This window comes from Rhinoderma darwinii, unplaced genomic scaffold (assembly GCF_050947455.1).
Source record: "Rhinoderma darwinii isolate aRhiDar2 unplaced genomic scaffold, aRhiDar2.hap1 Scaffold_1584, whole genome shotgun sequence".
NCBI classification, from domain to species: Eukaryota; Metazoa; Chordata; class Amphibia; order Anura; family Rhinodermatidae; genus Rhinoderma; species Rhinoderma darwinii.
Genome location: NW_027461987.1, coordinates 78,396 through 93,977, shown reverse-complemented (window position 1 = coordinate 93,977; position 15,582 = coordinate 78,396). Strand labels below are relative to the sequence as shown.

Here is a 15,582-nt window from a genome sequence, read left to right as displayed (position 1 = left end):
ATCTCTGGGAAGTTCGTTGCTCAACAAGGTTAGTTGGTGAGCAGGAGTTTTTTAGGCTGGATTTCAGGGTCCGGGATTTAGGAATGGCTGTAGAGATTCTGGGTGGGATGGACATTCCCATACCTCCACTCCAGGTTTTGGTTTCTAGAGTTTCTGTGTCTCAGCTGGCCCTGATTAAAAGGGAAGATGACAGTGTGAAGAGGAAGAGAGAGTGTCGAGGAAGGAGGTTGTTATTCCTCCAGGGAGACTGCTATGACCGAAGCACCTAACAAAGGGCCCTGCACACTCAGGTGGTGGCTGCTACAGGGTGAGAACTTTAAAGATTGTTTTTCCACAAGTTATATTGTTTTGTTTGTTGCTTTACCCGGTGGACGCAAACTCTGTACAAAAAGGATCTGTTTGTTTGGTGCAAATAAAAAGTAGCCGCTGTTTGTGTTTACCCCGTTTCCGTGATTGCCCAATACAGTAACCCAAGGGGGATGCCAGCTCACACCACGTATACTGGCCAAACATATTAAAAAAGCAGTGCCCAAAAGCAATCTAAGAGCGTGTGTCCCAAAAAGCTGTTTACCATGAAACTTGCGTGAGTGACCATGTTACTGTGAGCAACAATGATAGAGCGCAGTTCACACACGCTCAAGGCTGTAATTGCTGTTACCGGACGCTGTGCTTATTACTATCTGAACGGGTGTGAATTTCTTAGCAGTTCCTTGTTTCTTCTCTTTGGTCCATACCGCTGTCTGCAGTGAGTTTGGTTTTACGCTGGAGTTGGGGGACACTTTCTGGCACTCTCTGTGTGGGCTATGAGGACACTTGTTGCTGAGAGGATCTGGTTGCAGGACAGATTAGAGAATACAGCTAATTATTAACCTTGAAACCATAAAGTAGCAGTCCCTCTCATTGGTCTTCTTCTCTGTGGAGTGTGGAGTCCTGTGCAGGTCTTTTCTTCTAGGTTGAGTCCCACATTTGAGAATGACCAGAGTCGGGGCAGATATTGCGCCATGGCTGCCCATGTGGAAGATCTTTCTCCTGCTGTGCACAATCCATCTGCATCTCGCTGACGCTGTCTGGCTCTTCGATGTCTTATTTCCCCCCAGCATTACACCGAAAGCAGCGCTGAGCAATGACAGTTCCCCGGTGGTATTGGGTAAGAATTATCTCCCATGCTGAAATGGTCACTCTAGGGTTTGGTGGTTTACTGAGCCTTTAGCCGGACATGCACATTCGACATTTGTAAGTGGTTTTCTGTTCAATAATCAAACGTAAACTAGGAAATCTCCGGTCAGAGGAAACTCAGTGCACCGCTTGCCTTTAAACCCACCCAGTCTTAAGCCCCCCCACCCCAGAGAATTGATGGTAGAGGTTTCTGACAGCCGCTTGTCTTCCCCCGTTTGAGTAACATGCATTTTTATGTGGGATTTGAGGGTCATATCTGCCAGATGAATGATTGTCCTGCTGGCACGTATCTCATCTAGTGTAACGTCCGTGTGTACATGCGTGGAGTGTCTTCACATAAATTGGGGTTAACATGTTCCTCTAGCTGGAAGACGCCTTGGAAAAATCATTATGTCTTATTAGCTGCAGGGAGAGCTCTCGGAGCAGTGTAACCATCCCCAACGTACTGGATTGCCGCTCTTTTAAAGAGACAGTTCCTATTTTTTAAAACCCTAGTCCCTCTATGCCCCTCAAATGTCCTTCTTTGGGTTTGATAGTTTATATAATGTATTGCTTCTTATATTCAGGCTCCTCTCTGCACACTAGAATAGGCCCTGGGCATTATTTCCTGAAACATGGTGAATTTAAGCTTGTGTATTTAGGTGATTTTGGGGTTAATTGTTGAAGACTAAGAAGCTGAAATGTGCCTGTCATGGGGTTCGTTAGGTTAATACACGATCAACAAAGTCTGTGAAGACCGGGCAACTCCAACAGGGCTTATTGTATCCAATGCTGACAGAACAAGTGGTTTATTGTGAGCCCTCAGCAGAGAGGAATGCACCATCGCAAGAATCCACACATAATGCACCATCGCAATAATCCACACATAATGCACCATCACAATAATCCACACATAATGCACCATCGCAATAATCCACACATAATGCACCATCGCAATAATCCACACATAATGCACCATCACAATATACCACCCATAATGCACCATCACAATATACCACCCATAATACACCATCACAATATACCACACATAATACACCATCACAATATACCACCCATAATGCACCATCACAATATACCACACATAATACACCATCACAATATACCACCCATAATACACCATCACAATATACCACACATAATACACCATCACAATATACCACACATAACGCACCATCACATTATACCACACATAATGCACCATCACAATATACCACCCATAATACACCATCACAATATACCACCCATAATGCACCATCACAATATACCACACATAATACACCATCACAATATACCACACATAATACACCATCACAATATACCACCCATAATGCACCATCACAATATACCACACATAATACACCATCACAATATACCACACATAATACACCATCACAATATACCACCCATAATGCACCATCACAATATACCACACATAATGCACCATCGCAATAATCCACACATAATGCACCATCACAATATACCACCCATAATGCACCATCACAATATACCACACATAATACACCATCACAATATACCACACATAATACACCATCACAATATACCACCCATAATGCACCATCACAATATACCACACATAATGCACCATCGCAATATACCACACATAATACACCATCACAATATACCACCCATAATGCACCATCACAATATACCACCCATAATGCACCATCACACTATACCACACATAATGCACCATCACAATATACCACACATAATACACCATCACAATATACCACCCATAATGCACCATCACAATATACCACCCATAATGCACCATCACAATATACCACACATAATACACCATCACAATATACCACACATAATACACCATCACACTATACCACACATAATGCACCATCACACTATACCACACATAATACACCATCACACTATACCACACATAATGCACCATCACACTATACCACACATAATACACCATCACACTATACCACACATAATACACCATCACAATATACCACACATAATACACCATCACATTATACCACACATAATACACCATCACAATATACCACCCATAACGCACCATCACAATATACCACCCATAATACACCATCAGTGCCCATTCCACCATCTATAATGCCTGTGACGACCTGTACGTTGTTGCTGGATTCCATACAATGCGATCACCTAATATATCAGCCTGGTACATTTGTAGATCGGCGGCCGGACGCCCTATAATGACCTTGTTTTCCCAGCTGATCGCACTTTCTGCCTCGCTCCACCATCTGTCCTCGCACACACGTCCAGGGTAACATGCGGACCAGGGCTTCCCATCCCGGGGCGCCCACAGTTACCATTTTTTTCTGAATAAATAATCATCTAAATGATTCATTTCTGTTCACATTTTATCTTTTTTGTGTTTTATTTTATTCTTCCTCATTATTGTTTGTGGTTCAAAAACGTGAAATTAGACTTCTTCATGCTCAAATGTAAAATGACTTTTTTAGGGTCGTGCGAACATTAATCAAACATTTTCTGGAGGTGTGTGGCACAGAACAGGTCAGGAACCACTGATCGGGATCGTCAGGACGTTGAGGAAAGCTTAAGGAGGCGACGTCTGTGTCATAGGGTTAGACGTCTGTGTAATGGGGTTAGACGTCTGTGTAATGGGGTTAGACGTCTGTGTAATGGGGTTAGACGTCTTTGTAATTGGGTTAGACTTCCGTTCATATTGCATTCTGGAAACCTGAAGCCTTGCATGACTGGATGACCTTTCACCAGGAGCCTCATCCTCTCCTAAACTTGCTCTGTCATTGACTTGTCCCCATTCAGCTGTGATTGCTAAACCTCCCATGTCCTCGATCCTGCAGATAACCTCTGGTCCATGCCCTGCAATCATTAACATTGTGTGCCGTATCTGTAGCAAAGACATTTCCCAAAGTCAATATCGTAGGAAAGAAATAACGTCATATTACACATCCAAACCCACAGAGTCGAGCAGCACGACCCAGGAGTGTAATATCTGTACAGTAAGGTCGTGTTCACACGCAGGGCCGGCCCGAGGATAGATGGCGCCCTGTGCAAAATTATCTTTCGGCGCTCCACCCCATCATTAAAAAAAAATGCCCCATAAAAAAATGATGATGCATACAGTATAATATATTACAACCACTTCAAGGACACAGTATTATGCCCCCTGTAGTGGCCCTACACAGTATAATGTCCGCTTAGTGTCCCCCACACAGTATAGAGCCTCCTGTAGATTTTGCCATATAGCCCCCCCTGTGCCATAATCCCCCACCTCCTTTTTCTAGATCGTGTTATATAAATAAGTCAATTGTCCGTAGCATTTCCAGATGTTAACTATACGTTCGGTGCCTCGGGCAAACGTTATGGTGTCCATAGACCTGAAGGACATCTTTTACATGTTCCCACGGCTCCTTCTCAACAGATTCCTGGGCACAGCTGCTGTTATTCAAGGGTCAGTAAAGCATCACTAATACGAAGCTCTTCCCTTTGGGGTTTCATTTGCGTCTTTCGGATTCACTAAGATTATGTCTGCAGTTGTTGCTTCTAGAAGAGGGAGCGTTTGTTCTGTAGTCCCATAACTGGAGGATTGGCTCCTCAGGGCAGTAAACGAGGCGTTTCTTCAGGTACATCTTCATCAGACTCTCTCTCCTCTGAAGATTGGCTAGTTAATTAGGAGATCTCCAGGATAACCCCTTCCACAGTGATTCTTTTCTTGGGTACGTGGTAACTCCCTCAGACATGTCTGGAGAGGATTCACTCAGCAGATCTTCTCTCAGGTCTGTTTGCAGAATGCTGGGCCTTGGGATTGTTTCTATAGGGGCTATACCTTAGGCAAGAAGTCACTTAGACCCCTTTAGTTAGACTTCTTAAACAAATGGGACTGAACTGAGGAAGGACTAAACAAGCTGTGTTCTCCACTGACGCAAAGTGGTCCCTGAGATGGTGAAAGAATCCACCAAACGAAAAAAAATTCCCCCTATCCAGTGGCACATCATTGCCACAGATGCCTACCAGCTAGGCTGAGAAGCTCATCCGGATACCTTCATGGTTCTGGGCTCCTGGTCTCATGTAGATAGCAGCATGCCCTCCAATTACTGAGAAATGAGCGCCGTTCATCTTGCTCTACATCATTTCCTTCCTTTAATTTCGGGTGCTGCTATATAGGTCAGGACAGACAACACTATGGCCGCGGCATACATAAACCACCGGGGAGACACCAGATCCATTTCCTTAATTAGAGAAGCCTCTCATATACTTTAGTTAGCCGAAGAACATCCTCACCTACAGTATTGGTTTTCTAAACAAGCCAAGATAATGGTCTCTAAATCCGGAAATCTTTCAGAGCATCTCTGACTTTTTGGGAATGCCGTACGTAGATCTTATGGCAAGTAAGTTGATCGCCAAGTGTCTGACATTTTGCTCACTATACAGAAAAGACAGCTCCCTGGCTGTGGACGCCATGTTGATTGAATGAAAATTGAGTCTGGCGTATGTATTTCCTCCAATCACAATGATTCAGAGGGTGCTGTCCAAGGTTCATAAAGATTAAGCCTTCGTTATAGCAATAATTTCTTATTGGCCCAGAAGGGTCAAGTTATCTGAGCTCACGTAAATGACTTGAGGCCAAACCCTGGTCTTCCCCAAGAGAGAAAATGTAATGTGTTGAGGTAGCCAACTCTGTCCCAACCTCCTACAATGCGAGCTGGCAGCCTGGAATATGATAGGACTCTTTTGATTTGCAAAGGGTTGTTTGAGGCCCCGGGTAACACTCTTAACCAATCTAGAGAATCTGCAATGAATAAGATTCACGTCCGAGTGAGGAGGGTCTCCCCAGACTGGAGCGTTTCTCATGAGCCCCAATCTGTCCCTCCTTCGTCAAGTGTCATACTAGAATTTTTACAGGTTGGATTTGATAAAGGGTTAAGCCCTTCCACTATCAGTCCATTTAGCTGATCAGCTTCTTTTGGTGTCTGGTTTTCCTTTAGTTAAGAGATTCCTTAGGGTTGGTTACAAATGAATACTCGGAAAACTGGAAGCTCCTTGTGATCTGGTCCTTCAGAGTCTATGTAGACCTCCCGATGAGCCATTAGATAGATGCTCCCTGGATCTTGGAAGATCTACTTCCTCCACTAAAAGAGTATGTGAGCTTCATGCCTTTGTTCCTACCAAACCATCTCTCTTTTTCGGACAAAGTGACTCTTAGGCCCTGTTCACACAGATTTTTCTGTCAGCAGAAAAATCTGCCTCAAAAATTCCGTCAGGAATTTTGACAGATTTTGACCTGCCTGGACTCTCTTAGACGCATTTTTTGCTGCTTTTTTCTGGCTGCGGTCATTGAGTGCCACAGGCAAAAAACGCAGCGAAAACCGCTTTCTCTGCCTTCCATTGAAGTAAAAAAAAAGCCTCTGTCTCCCATTGAAATCAATGGGAGGCGTTTTCAGCCATTTGTTGGCGCGGTTTCCGCATCAAAAAAAGTGACAAAACAACGCTGTGTGAACAGGGCCTTAGGGTATGTTCCCACAAGCGGGATACGTTACAACAGAAAATCTGCAGTGGAAACTCAAAAGAATGCAGGTAAATCAGTCACAGAAATCCGCCGCGCTTTTCCTGCACCTGTAGCGTGGAGCATTAATTATAGAAAACTTTATGAGCACCGGTGGATTATCTGCGGTTAATATTGTGGAATCGCTGTACAAACTGTAACACAACTGAACTTGTGATTTTTAGTGCAGAATTTATGCTGCCCATTGAAGTCAACGAACCAAACGCGCAGCATCTCCGCACAGAATACGAAGCATAAATTGACGCTGCAGATTAAACAAGAACAAATTCCCCATGATTTTTCTGCATGTTTTTCCGCAGCGACTGCGCTGCTACTGTGATTTCCGCACAGACGTCCGTTGTATAAATGTCACGGTGTTTCCGCTGTGTGGGAACCTTATGTTCCTTCCTTCATTTACATTTTCCTTCTTTCATGAACATTAAGCAGATGATTTTTCCAACAATCCCTCGGCCGGTTAGTCGTGCTGCCTGCGCTACTACATGAAACGATCTTCTGCTGTCAGGAAGAAGGAAAATCTTCTAACTTCCCTCCTGGACCCGGATAGGGTGAAAGGCTTCAAAAACGTCAATTTTCCGTTGTATATTTTTGAGCCGCTGGTAATGCTCCTATAAGTTCAGGCTTTTCCTTGCCCTCGGGCATCGGATAATGTGACTGGATCTGACGCTGGTATTGCTGAACGCTCGTCTGTCTCCATCAAACAAATGTGTGGTGCAGCGTCTTGCTCTACAGCAAACACCTTCATCAGGCATGGGCTGTGAGAAAACTACTCAGAAGGGGCTGCGGTCGATCCTGAGCTCTGCAGGGAGTCTCTCCATAAGAGGCTTCTTTCCATCTGTTGTGCTGCTGACGGGTCAAAGGGAAAATAGATTTACATTCTAAATCCAAACTTCTGTGCTCCATGATGCTCTTCTAATCCTCCCCTGTCCCTCTTTTCATCACCTCTTCAGTACCCGGATGCTTCGGAAATCAACTGGAAGCCAAATTGAACAAGGATGAGGTTGTGAACTGGATGTGCTACCAGAAGACAGACGATTACTTCACCCTCTGGCTCAACCTCAACATGTTTCTGCCCATGGGAATAGACTGCTGGATTGATAATATCAGGTAACGGAAACCTTACTGCTCACCCACTTCCCGAGAACACGTAATAATCTGCAGCTACTGCTCACCCACTTCCCGAGAACACGTAATAATCTGCAGCTACTGCTCACCCACTTCCCGAGAACACGTAATAATCTGCAGCTACTGCTCACCCCCTTCCAGAGAACACGTAATAATCTGCAGCTACTGCTCACCCACTTCCCGAGAACACGTAATAATCTGCAGCTACTGCTCACCCCCTTCCCGAGAACACGTAATAATCTGCAGCTACTGCTCACCCCCTTCCTGAGAACATGTAATAATCTGCAGCTACTGCTCACCCCCTTCCTGAGAACATGTAGTAATCTGCAGCTACTGCTCACCCCCTTCCCGAGAACACGTAATAATCTGCAGCTACTGCTCACCCCCTTCCTGAGAACATGTAGTAATCTGCAGCTACTGCTCACCCCCTTCCTGAGAACATGTAATAATCTGCAGCAACTGCTCACCCCCTTCCTGAGAACATGTAATAATCTGCAGCTACTGCTCACCCCCTTCCTGAGAACATGTAGTAATCTGCAGCAACTGCTCACCCCCTTCCCGAGAACATGTAATAATCTGCAGCTACTGCTCACCCCCTTCCTGAGAACATGTAATAATCTGCAGCTACTGCTCACCCCCTTCCCGAGAACACGTAATAATCTGCAGCTACTGCTCACCCCCTTCCTGAGAACATGTAATAATCTGCAGCTACTGCTCACCCCCTTCCTGAGAACACGTAATAATCTGCAGCTACTGCTCACTCCCTTCCTGAGAACATGTAATAATCTGCAGCTACTGCTCACCCCCTTCCTGAGAACATGTAATAATCTGCAGCTACTGCTCACCTCCTTCCTGAGAACATGTAGTAATCTGCCGCTACTGCTCACCCCCTTCCTGAAAACATGTAGTAATCTGCCGCTACTGCTCACCCCCTTCCTGAGAACATGTAGTAATCTGCAGCTACTGCTCACCCCCTTCCTGAAAACATGTAGTAATCTGCCGCTACTGCTCACCCCCTTCCTGAGAACATGTAGTAATCTGCAGCTACTGCTCACCCCCTTCCTGAAAACATGTAGTAATCTGCCGCTACTGCTCACCCCCTTCCTGAAAACATGTAGTAATCTGCCGCTACTGCTCACCCCCTTCCTGAGAACATGTAGTAATCTGCAGCTACTGCTCACCCCCTTCCTGAAAACATGTAGTAATCTGCCGCTACTGCTCACCCCCTTCCTGAGAACATGTAGTAATCTGCAGCTACTGCTCACCCCCTTCCTGAAAACATGTAGTAATCTGCAGCTACTGCTCACCCCCTTCCTGAGAACATGTAATAATCTGCCGCTACTGCTCACCCCCTTCCTGAGAACATGTAGTAATCTGCAGCTACTGCTCACCCCCTTCCTGAAAACATGTAGTAATCTGCCGCTACTGCTCACCCCCTTCCTGAGAACATGTAGTAATCTGCAGCTACTGCTCACCCCCTTCCTGAGAACATGTAGTAATCTGCAGCTACTGCTCACCCCCTTCCTGAGAACATGTAGTAATCTGCAGCTACTGCTCACCCCCTTCCTGAGAACATGTAGTAATCTGCAGCTACTGCTCACCCCCTTCCTGAAAACATGTAGTAATCTGCAGCTACTGCTGGGATGAAGACCTCCTGACAGTAATTTTGTAAATTAATCCTTCTCAGTAATGTTATGAATTCACTTTTCTTCTAAACTCCGATTTACTTTGGATTTGGAGGGAGTAATAGCAGATAATCCATACCTCCTAAATCTCAAGTATCACAAACCGATGCGGTGCGTGTAGCGTCGCGGCAAACTTATTTGTTTTAAGACACGCCTCTGATTCCGCCCAATTTCCACCCATACACAACAGGTTCAGCCCACACAGTATAATGCCCCCATAGAACCCCACACACAGTATAATGCCCTCTAGCTACCCCCACACAGTATAATGCTCCCTTAGCTGCCCCACACACAGTATAATGCCCTCTAGCTACCCCCACACAGTATAATGCTCCCTTAGCTGCCCTCATACAGTATAATGCCCCCACAGCTGCCCCATACAGTATAATGCCCCCACAGCTGCCCCATACAGTATAATGCCCCCACAGCTGCCCCATACAGTATAATGCCCTCTAGCTGCCCCATACAGTATAATGCCCTCTAGCTGCCCCATACAGTATAATGTCCCCATAGCTGCCCCCACACAGTATAATGTCCCCATAGCTGCCCCCACACAGTATAATGCCCCCATAGCTTCCCCCACACAGTATAATGCCCCCTTAGCTGCCCTCATACAGTATAATGCCCCCACAGCTGCCCCATACAGTATAATGCCCCCATAGCTGCCCCCACACAGTATAATGTCCCCATAGCTGCCCCCACACAGTATAATGCCCCCTTAGCTGCCCTCATACAGTATAATGCCCCCACAGCTGCCCCATACAGTATAATGCCCCCACAGCTGCCCCATACAGTATAATGCCCTCTAGCTGCCCCCTACAGTATAATTCCCCCATAGCTGCCACCTTACAGTATAATGCCCCCACAGCTGCCCCATACAGTATAATGCCCCCACAGCTGCCCCATACAATATAATGCCCTCTAGCTGCCCCATACAGTATAATTCCCCCATAGCTGCCACCTTACAGTATAATGCCCCCATAGCTGCCCCATACAGTATAATGCCCCATAGAACCCCACACACACAGTATAATGCCCCCATAGAACCCCACACACAGTATAATGCCCCCATAGAACCCCACACACAGTATAATGCCCTCTAGCTACCCCCATACAGTATAATGCCCCCATAGCTACCCACATACAGTATAATGCCCCCACAGCTGCCCCATACAGTATAATGCCCCATAGAACCCCCCACACAGTATAATGCCCCCATAGCTGCCTCCACACAGTATAATGCTCCCATAGCTGCCTCCACACAGTATAATGTCCCCACAGCTGCCCCCACACAGTATAATGTCCCCACAGCTGCCCCCACACAGTATAATGTCCCCATAGCTGCCTCCACACAGTATAATGTCCCCATAGCTGCCTCCACACAGTATAATGTCCCCATAGCTGCCTCCACACAGTATAATGTCCCCATAGCTGCCCCCACACAGTATAATTTCCCCATAGCTGCCTCCACACAGTGTAATGTCCCATAGCTGCCCCCACACAGTATAATGCCCCCATAGCTGCCTCCACACAGTATAATGCCCCATAGCTGCCTCCACACAGTATAATGTTCCCATAGCTGCCTCCACACAGTGTAATGTCCCATAGCTGCCCCCACACAGTATAATGCCCCCATAGCTGCCTCCATACAGTATAATGCCCCCATAGCTGCCCCCACACAGTATAATGCCCCATAGCTGCCTCCACACAGTATAATGTCCCCATAGCTGCCCCCACACAGTATAATGCCCCCATAGCTGCCTCCCCACAGTATAATGCCCCCATAGCTGCCTCCACACAGTATAATGTCCCCATAGCTGCCCCCACACAGTATAATGCCCCATAGCTGCCCCCACACAGTATAATGTCCCCATAGCTGCCCCCACACAGTATAATGTCCCCATAGCTGCCCCCACACAGTATAATGTCCCCATAGCTGCCTCCACACAGTATAATGCCCCCATAGCTGCCTCCACACAGAATAATGTCCCCATAGCTGCCTCCACACAGTATAATGCCCCCATAGCTGCCCCCACACAGTATAATGTCCCCATAGCTGCCCCCACACAGTATAATGTCCCCATAGCTGCCCCCACACAGTATAATGTCCCCATAGCTGCCCCCACACAGTATAATGCCCCCTTAGCTGCCCTCATACAGTATAATGCCCCCACAGCTGCCCCATACAGTATAATGCCCCCATAGCTGCCTCCACACAGTATAATGTCCCCATAGCTGCCTCCACACAGTATAATGCCCCCATAGCTGCCCCCACACAGTATAATGTCCCCATAGCTGCCCCCACACAGTATAATGCCCCCTTAGCTGCCCTCATACAGTATAATGCCCCCACAGCTGCCCCATACAGTATAATGTCCCCATAGCTGCCTCCACACAGTATAATGTCCCCATAGCTGCCTCCACACAGTATAATGCCCCATAGCTGCCTCCACACAGTATAATGCCCCCATAGCTGCCTCCCCACACAGTATAATGTCCCCATAGCTGCCTCCCCACACAGTATAATGCCCCCATAGCTGCCTCCCCACACAGTATAATGCCCATAGCTGCCCCCACACAGTATAATGTCCCCATAGCTGCCCCCACACAGTATAATGTCCCCATAGCTGCCTCCACACAGTATAATGCCCCATAGCTGCCTCCACACAGTATAATGTCCCCATAGCTGCCCCCACACAGTATAATGTCCCCATATCTGCCTCCACACAGTATAATGCCCCATAGCTGCCTCCACACAGTATAATGCCCCATAGCTGCCTCCACACAGTATAATGCCCCCATAGCTGCCTCCACACAGTATAATGCCCCCATAGCTGCCTCCACACAGTATAATGCCCCCATAGCTGCCTCCACACAGTATAATGCCCCCATAGCTGCCTCCACACAGTATAATGTCCCCATAGCTGCCCCCACACAGTATAATGTCCCCATAGCTGCCCCCACACAGTATAATGTCCCCATAGCTGCCCCCACACAGTATAATGTCCCCATAGCTGCCTCCACACAGTATAATGCCCCATAGCTGCCCCCACACAGTATAATGTCCCCATAGCTGCCTCCACACAGTATAATGTCCCCATAGCTGCCTCCACACAGTATAATGTCCCCATAGCTGCCCTCCACACAGTATAATGCCCCCATAGCTGCCTCCCCACACAGTATAATGTCCCCATAGCTGTCTCCACACAGTATAATGTCCCCATAGCTGCCCTCCACACAGTATAATGCCCCCATAGCTGCCTCCCCACACAGTATAATGTCCCCATAGCTGCCTCCCCACACAGTATAATGCCCCCATAGCTGCCTCCCCACACAGTATAATGCCCCATAGCTGCCCCCACACAGTATAATGTCCCCATAGCTGCCACCACACAGTATAATGTCCCCATAGCTGCCTCCACACAGTATAATGCCCCCATAGCTGCCTCCCCACACAGTATAATGTCCCCATAGCTGCCTCCACACAGTATAATGCCGACATAGCTGCCTCCACACAGTATAATGCCCCCATAGCTGCCTCCACACAGTATAATATCCCCATAGCTGCCTCCACACAGTATAATGCCCCCATAGCTGCCTCCCCACACAGTATAATGCCCCCATAGCTGCCTCCCCAAACAGTATAATGCCCCCATAGCTGCCTCCACACAGTATAATGTCCCCATAGCTGCCCCCACACAGTATAATGTCCCCATAGCTGCCCCTCCACACAGTATAATGTTCCCATAGCTGCCTCCACACAGTATAATGCCCCCATAGCTGCCTCCCCACACAGTATAATGCCCCCATAGCTGCCCCCACACAGTATAATGCCCCCATAGCTGCCCTCCACACAGTATAATGTCCCCATAGCTGCCTCCCCACACAGTATAATGCCCCCATAGCTGCCCCCACACAGTATAATGTCCCCATAGCTGCCTCCACACAGTATAATGCCCCCATAGCTGCCTCCCCACACAGTATAATGTCCCCATAGCTGCCCCCACACAGTATAATGTCCCCATAGCTACCTCCACAATATAATGCCCCCATAGCTGCCTCCACACAGTATAATGTCCCCATAGCTGCCTCCCCACACAGTATAATGCCCCCATAGCTGCCCCCACACAGTATAATGTCCCCATAGCTGCCTCCACACAGTATAATGCCCCCATAGCTGCCCCCACACAGTATAATGCCCCCATAGCTGCCACCACACAGTATAATGTCCCCATAGCTGCCTCCACACAGTATAATGTCCCCATAGCTGCCTCCACACAGTATAATGTCCCCATGGCTGCCCCCACACAGTATAATGTCCCCATAGCTGCCTCCACACAGTATAATGTCCCCATAGCTGCCTCCACACAGTATAATGTCCCCATAGCTGCCTCCACACAGTATAATGTCCCCATAGCTGCCCCCACACAGTATAATGTCCCCATAGCTGCCACCACACAGTATAATGTCCCCCATAGCTGCCTCCACACAGTATAATGCCCCATAGCTGCCTCCACACAGTATAATGTCCCCATAGCTGCCTCCACACAGTATTATGCCCCCATAGCTGCCTCCACACAGTATAATGTCCCCATAGCTGCCTCCACACAGTATAATACCCCATAGCTGCCTCCACACAGTATAATGTCCCCATAGCTGCCCCCACACAGTATAATGTCCCCATAGCTGCCCCCACACAGTATAATGTCCCCATAGCTGCCTCCACACAGTATAATGTCCCCATGGCTGCCTCCACACAGTATAATGCCCCCATAGCTGCCTCCACATAGTATAATGCCCCCATAGCTGCCTCCACACAGTATAATGCCCCCATAGCTGCCTCCCCACACAGTATAATGTCCCCATAGCTGCCTCCACACAGTATAATGTCCTCATAGCTGCCCCCACACAGTATAGTGTCCCCATAGCTGCCTCCACACAGTATAATGCCCCCATAGCTGCCTCCACACAGTATAATGCCCCCATAGCTGCCTCCACACAGTATAATGTCCCCATAGCTGCCTCCACACAGTATAATGCCCCCATAGCTGCCCCCACACAGTATAATGCCCCCATAGCTGCCCCCACACAGTATAATGTCCCCATAGCTGCCTCCACACAGTATAATGTCCCCATAGCTGCCTCCACACAGTATAATGTCCCCATAGCTGCCCCCACATAGTATAATGCCCCCATAGCTGCCTCCACACAGTATAATGCCCCCATAGCTGCCTCCCCACACAGTATAATGTCCCCATAGCTGCCTCCACACAGTATAATGTCCTCATAGCTGCCTCCACACAGTATAATGCCCCCATAGCTGCCTCCCCACACAGTATAATGTCCCCATAGCTGCCTCCACACAGTATAATGCCCCCATAGCTGCCTCCACATAGTATAATGTCCCCATAGCTGCCCCTCCACACAGTATAATGTCCCCATAGCTGCCCCACACAGTATAATGCCCTAAAATTTAGTTTCCTTACAAAAGGTTTCCAGCAACTTCTCCTACAAAAATATAGAAACACAAGAGTATAAACATATATAAAAGTATAAAACACAAGTCTACACCTTTCATTTCCTAAACAAGCTCAAAATTCGGGCCATTTGCTTTATATGTATCCAGTTTGTAAATGAATTCAGTTTCCATTCTGGACAATTTCTGAATTATACCCCCCCCCCCCCCCCACTCCTCCAATTCCCCTTTACTGCAGCAATGACCATATACACGAGCCCCGGGCCCCCGTTGACCCATTATGATGAGATGGAGTGTGATGAATCACCATGTGCCCTATACCCATGTCTAATATTCTTGGTGTTCGTCCATCCTCGTTTTCTCTACTTATTTCCCACACGGGCAGAAGATTCACCCCATTCCTGGCGTCACATCTGGTTATTAGATCCATAATCCCCGTTTTCTCTTCTGTTATATTGGAGGGGAAGTCTACTTGTTTTTGTATTGTTGTTTTACATGCTTTTACACTTCCTACATGGAAAAAATTATTTTAACCCTTTTGTTTTTTCTTT

At 47.3% G+C, this 15,582-nt stretch overlaps 1 protein-coding gene across 2 annotated transcripts in view; it reads left to right on the top strand.

The window, feature by feature from the left end:
* Positions 1-219: 219 nt before the first annotated feature.
* The window catches only part of LCAT (lecithin-cholesterol acyltransferase), a 52,084-nt gene continuing 36,721 nt past the window's right edge, over positions 220-15,582 (top strand). Inside the window, exons 1-2 of one of the 2 annotated variants that reach the window (XM_075848044.1) lie at positions 220-307; positions 7,696-7,852. In XM_075848044.1, the coding sequence (XP_075704159.1) occupies positions 253-307; positions 7,696-7,852 (212 nt within the window). In that variant the 5' untranslated portion in view covers positions 220-252. Of the gene's footprint in view, positions 308-896; positions 1,148-7,695; positions 7,853-15,582 lie in introns of those variants that run through there. The other variant, XM_075848043.1, reaches the window with a different exon arrangement.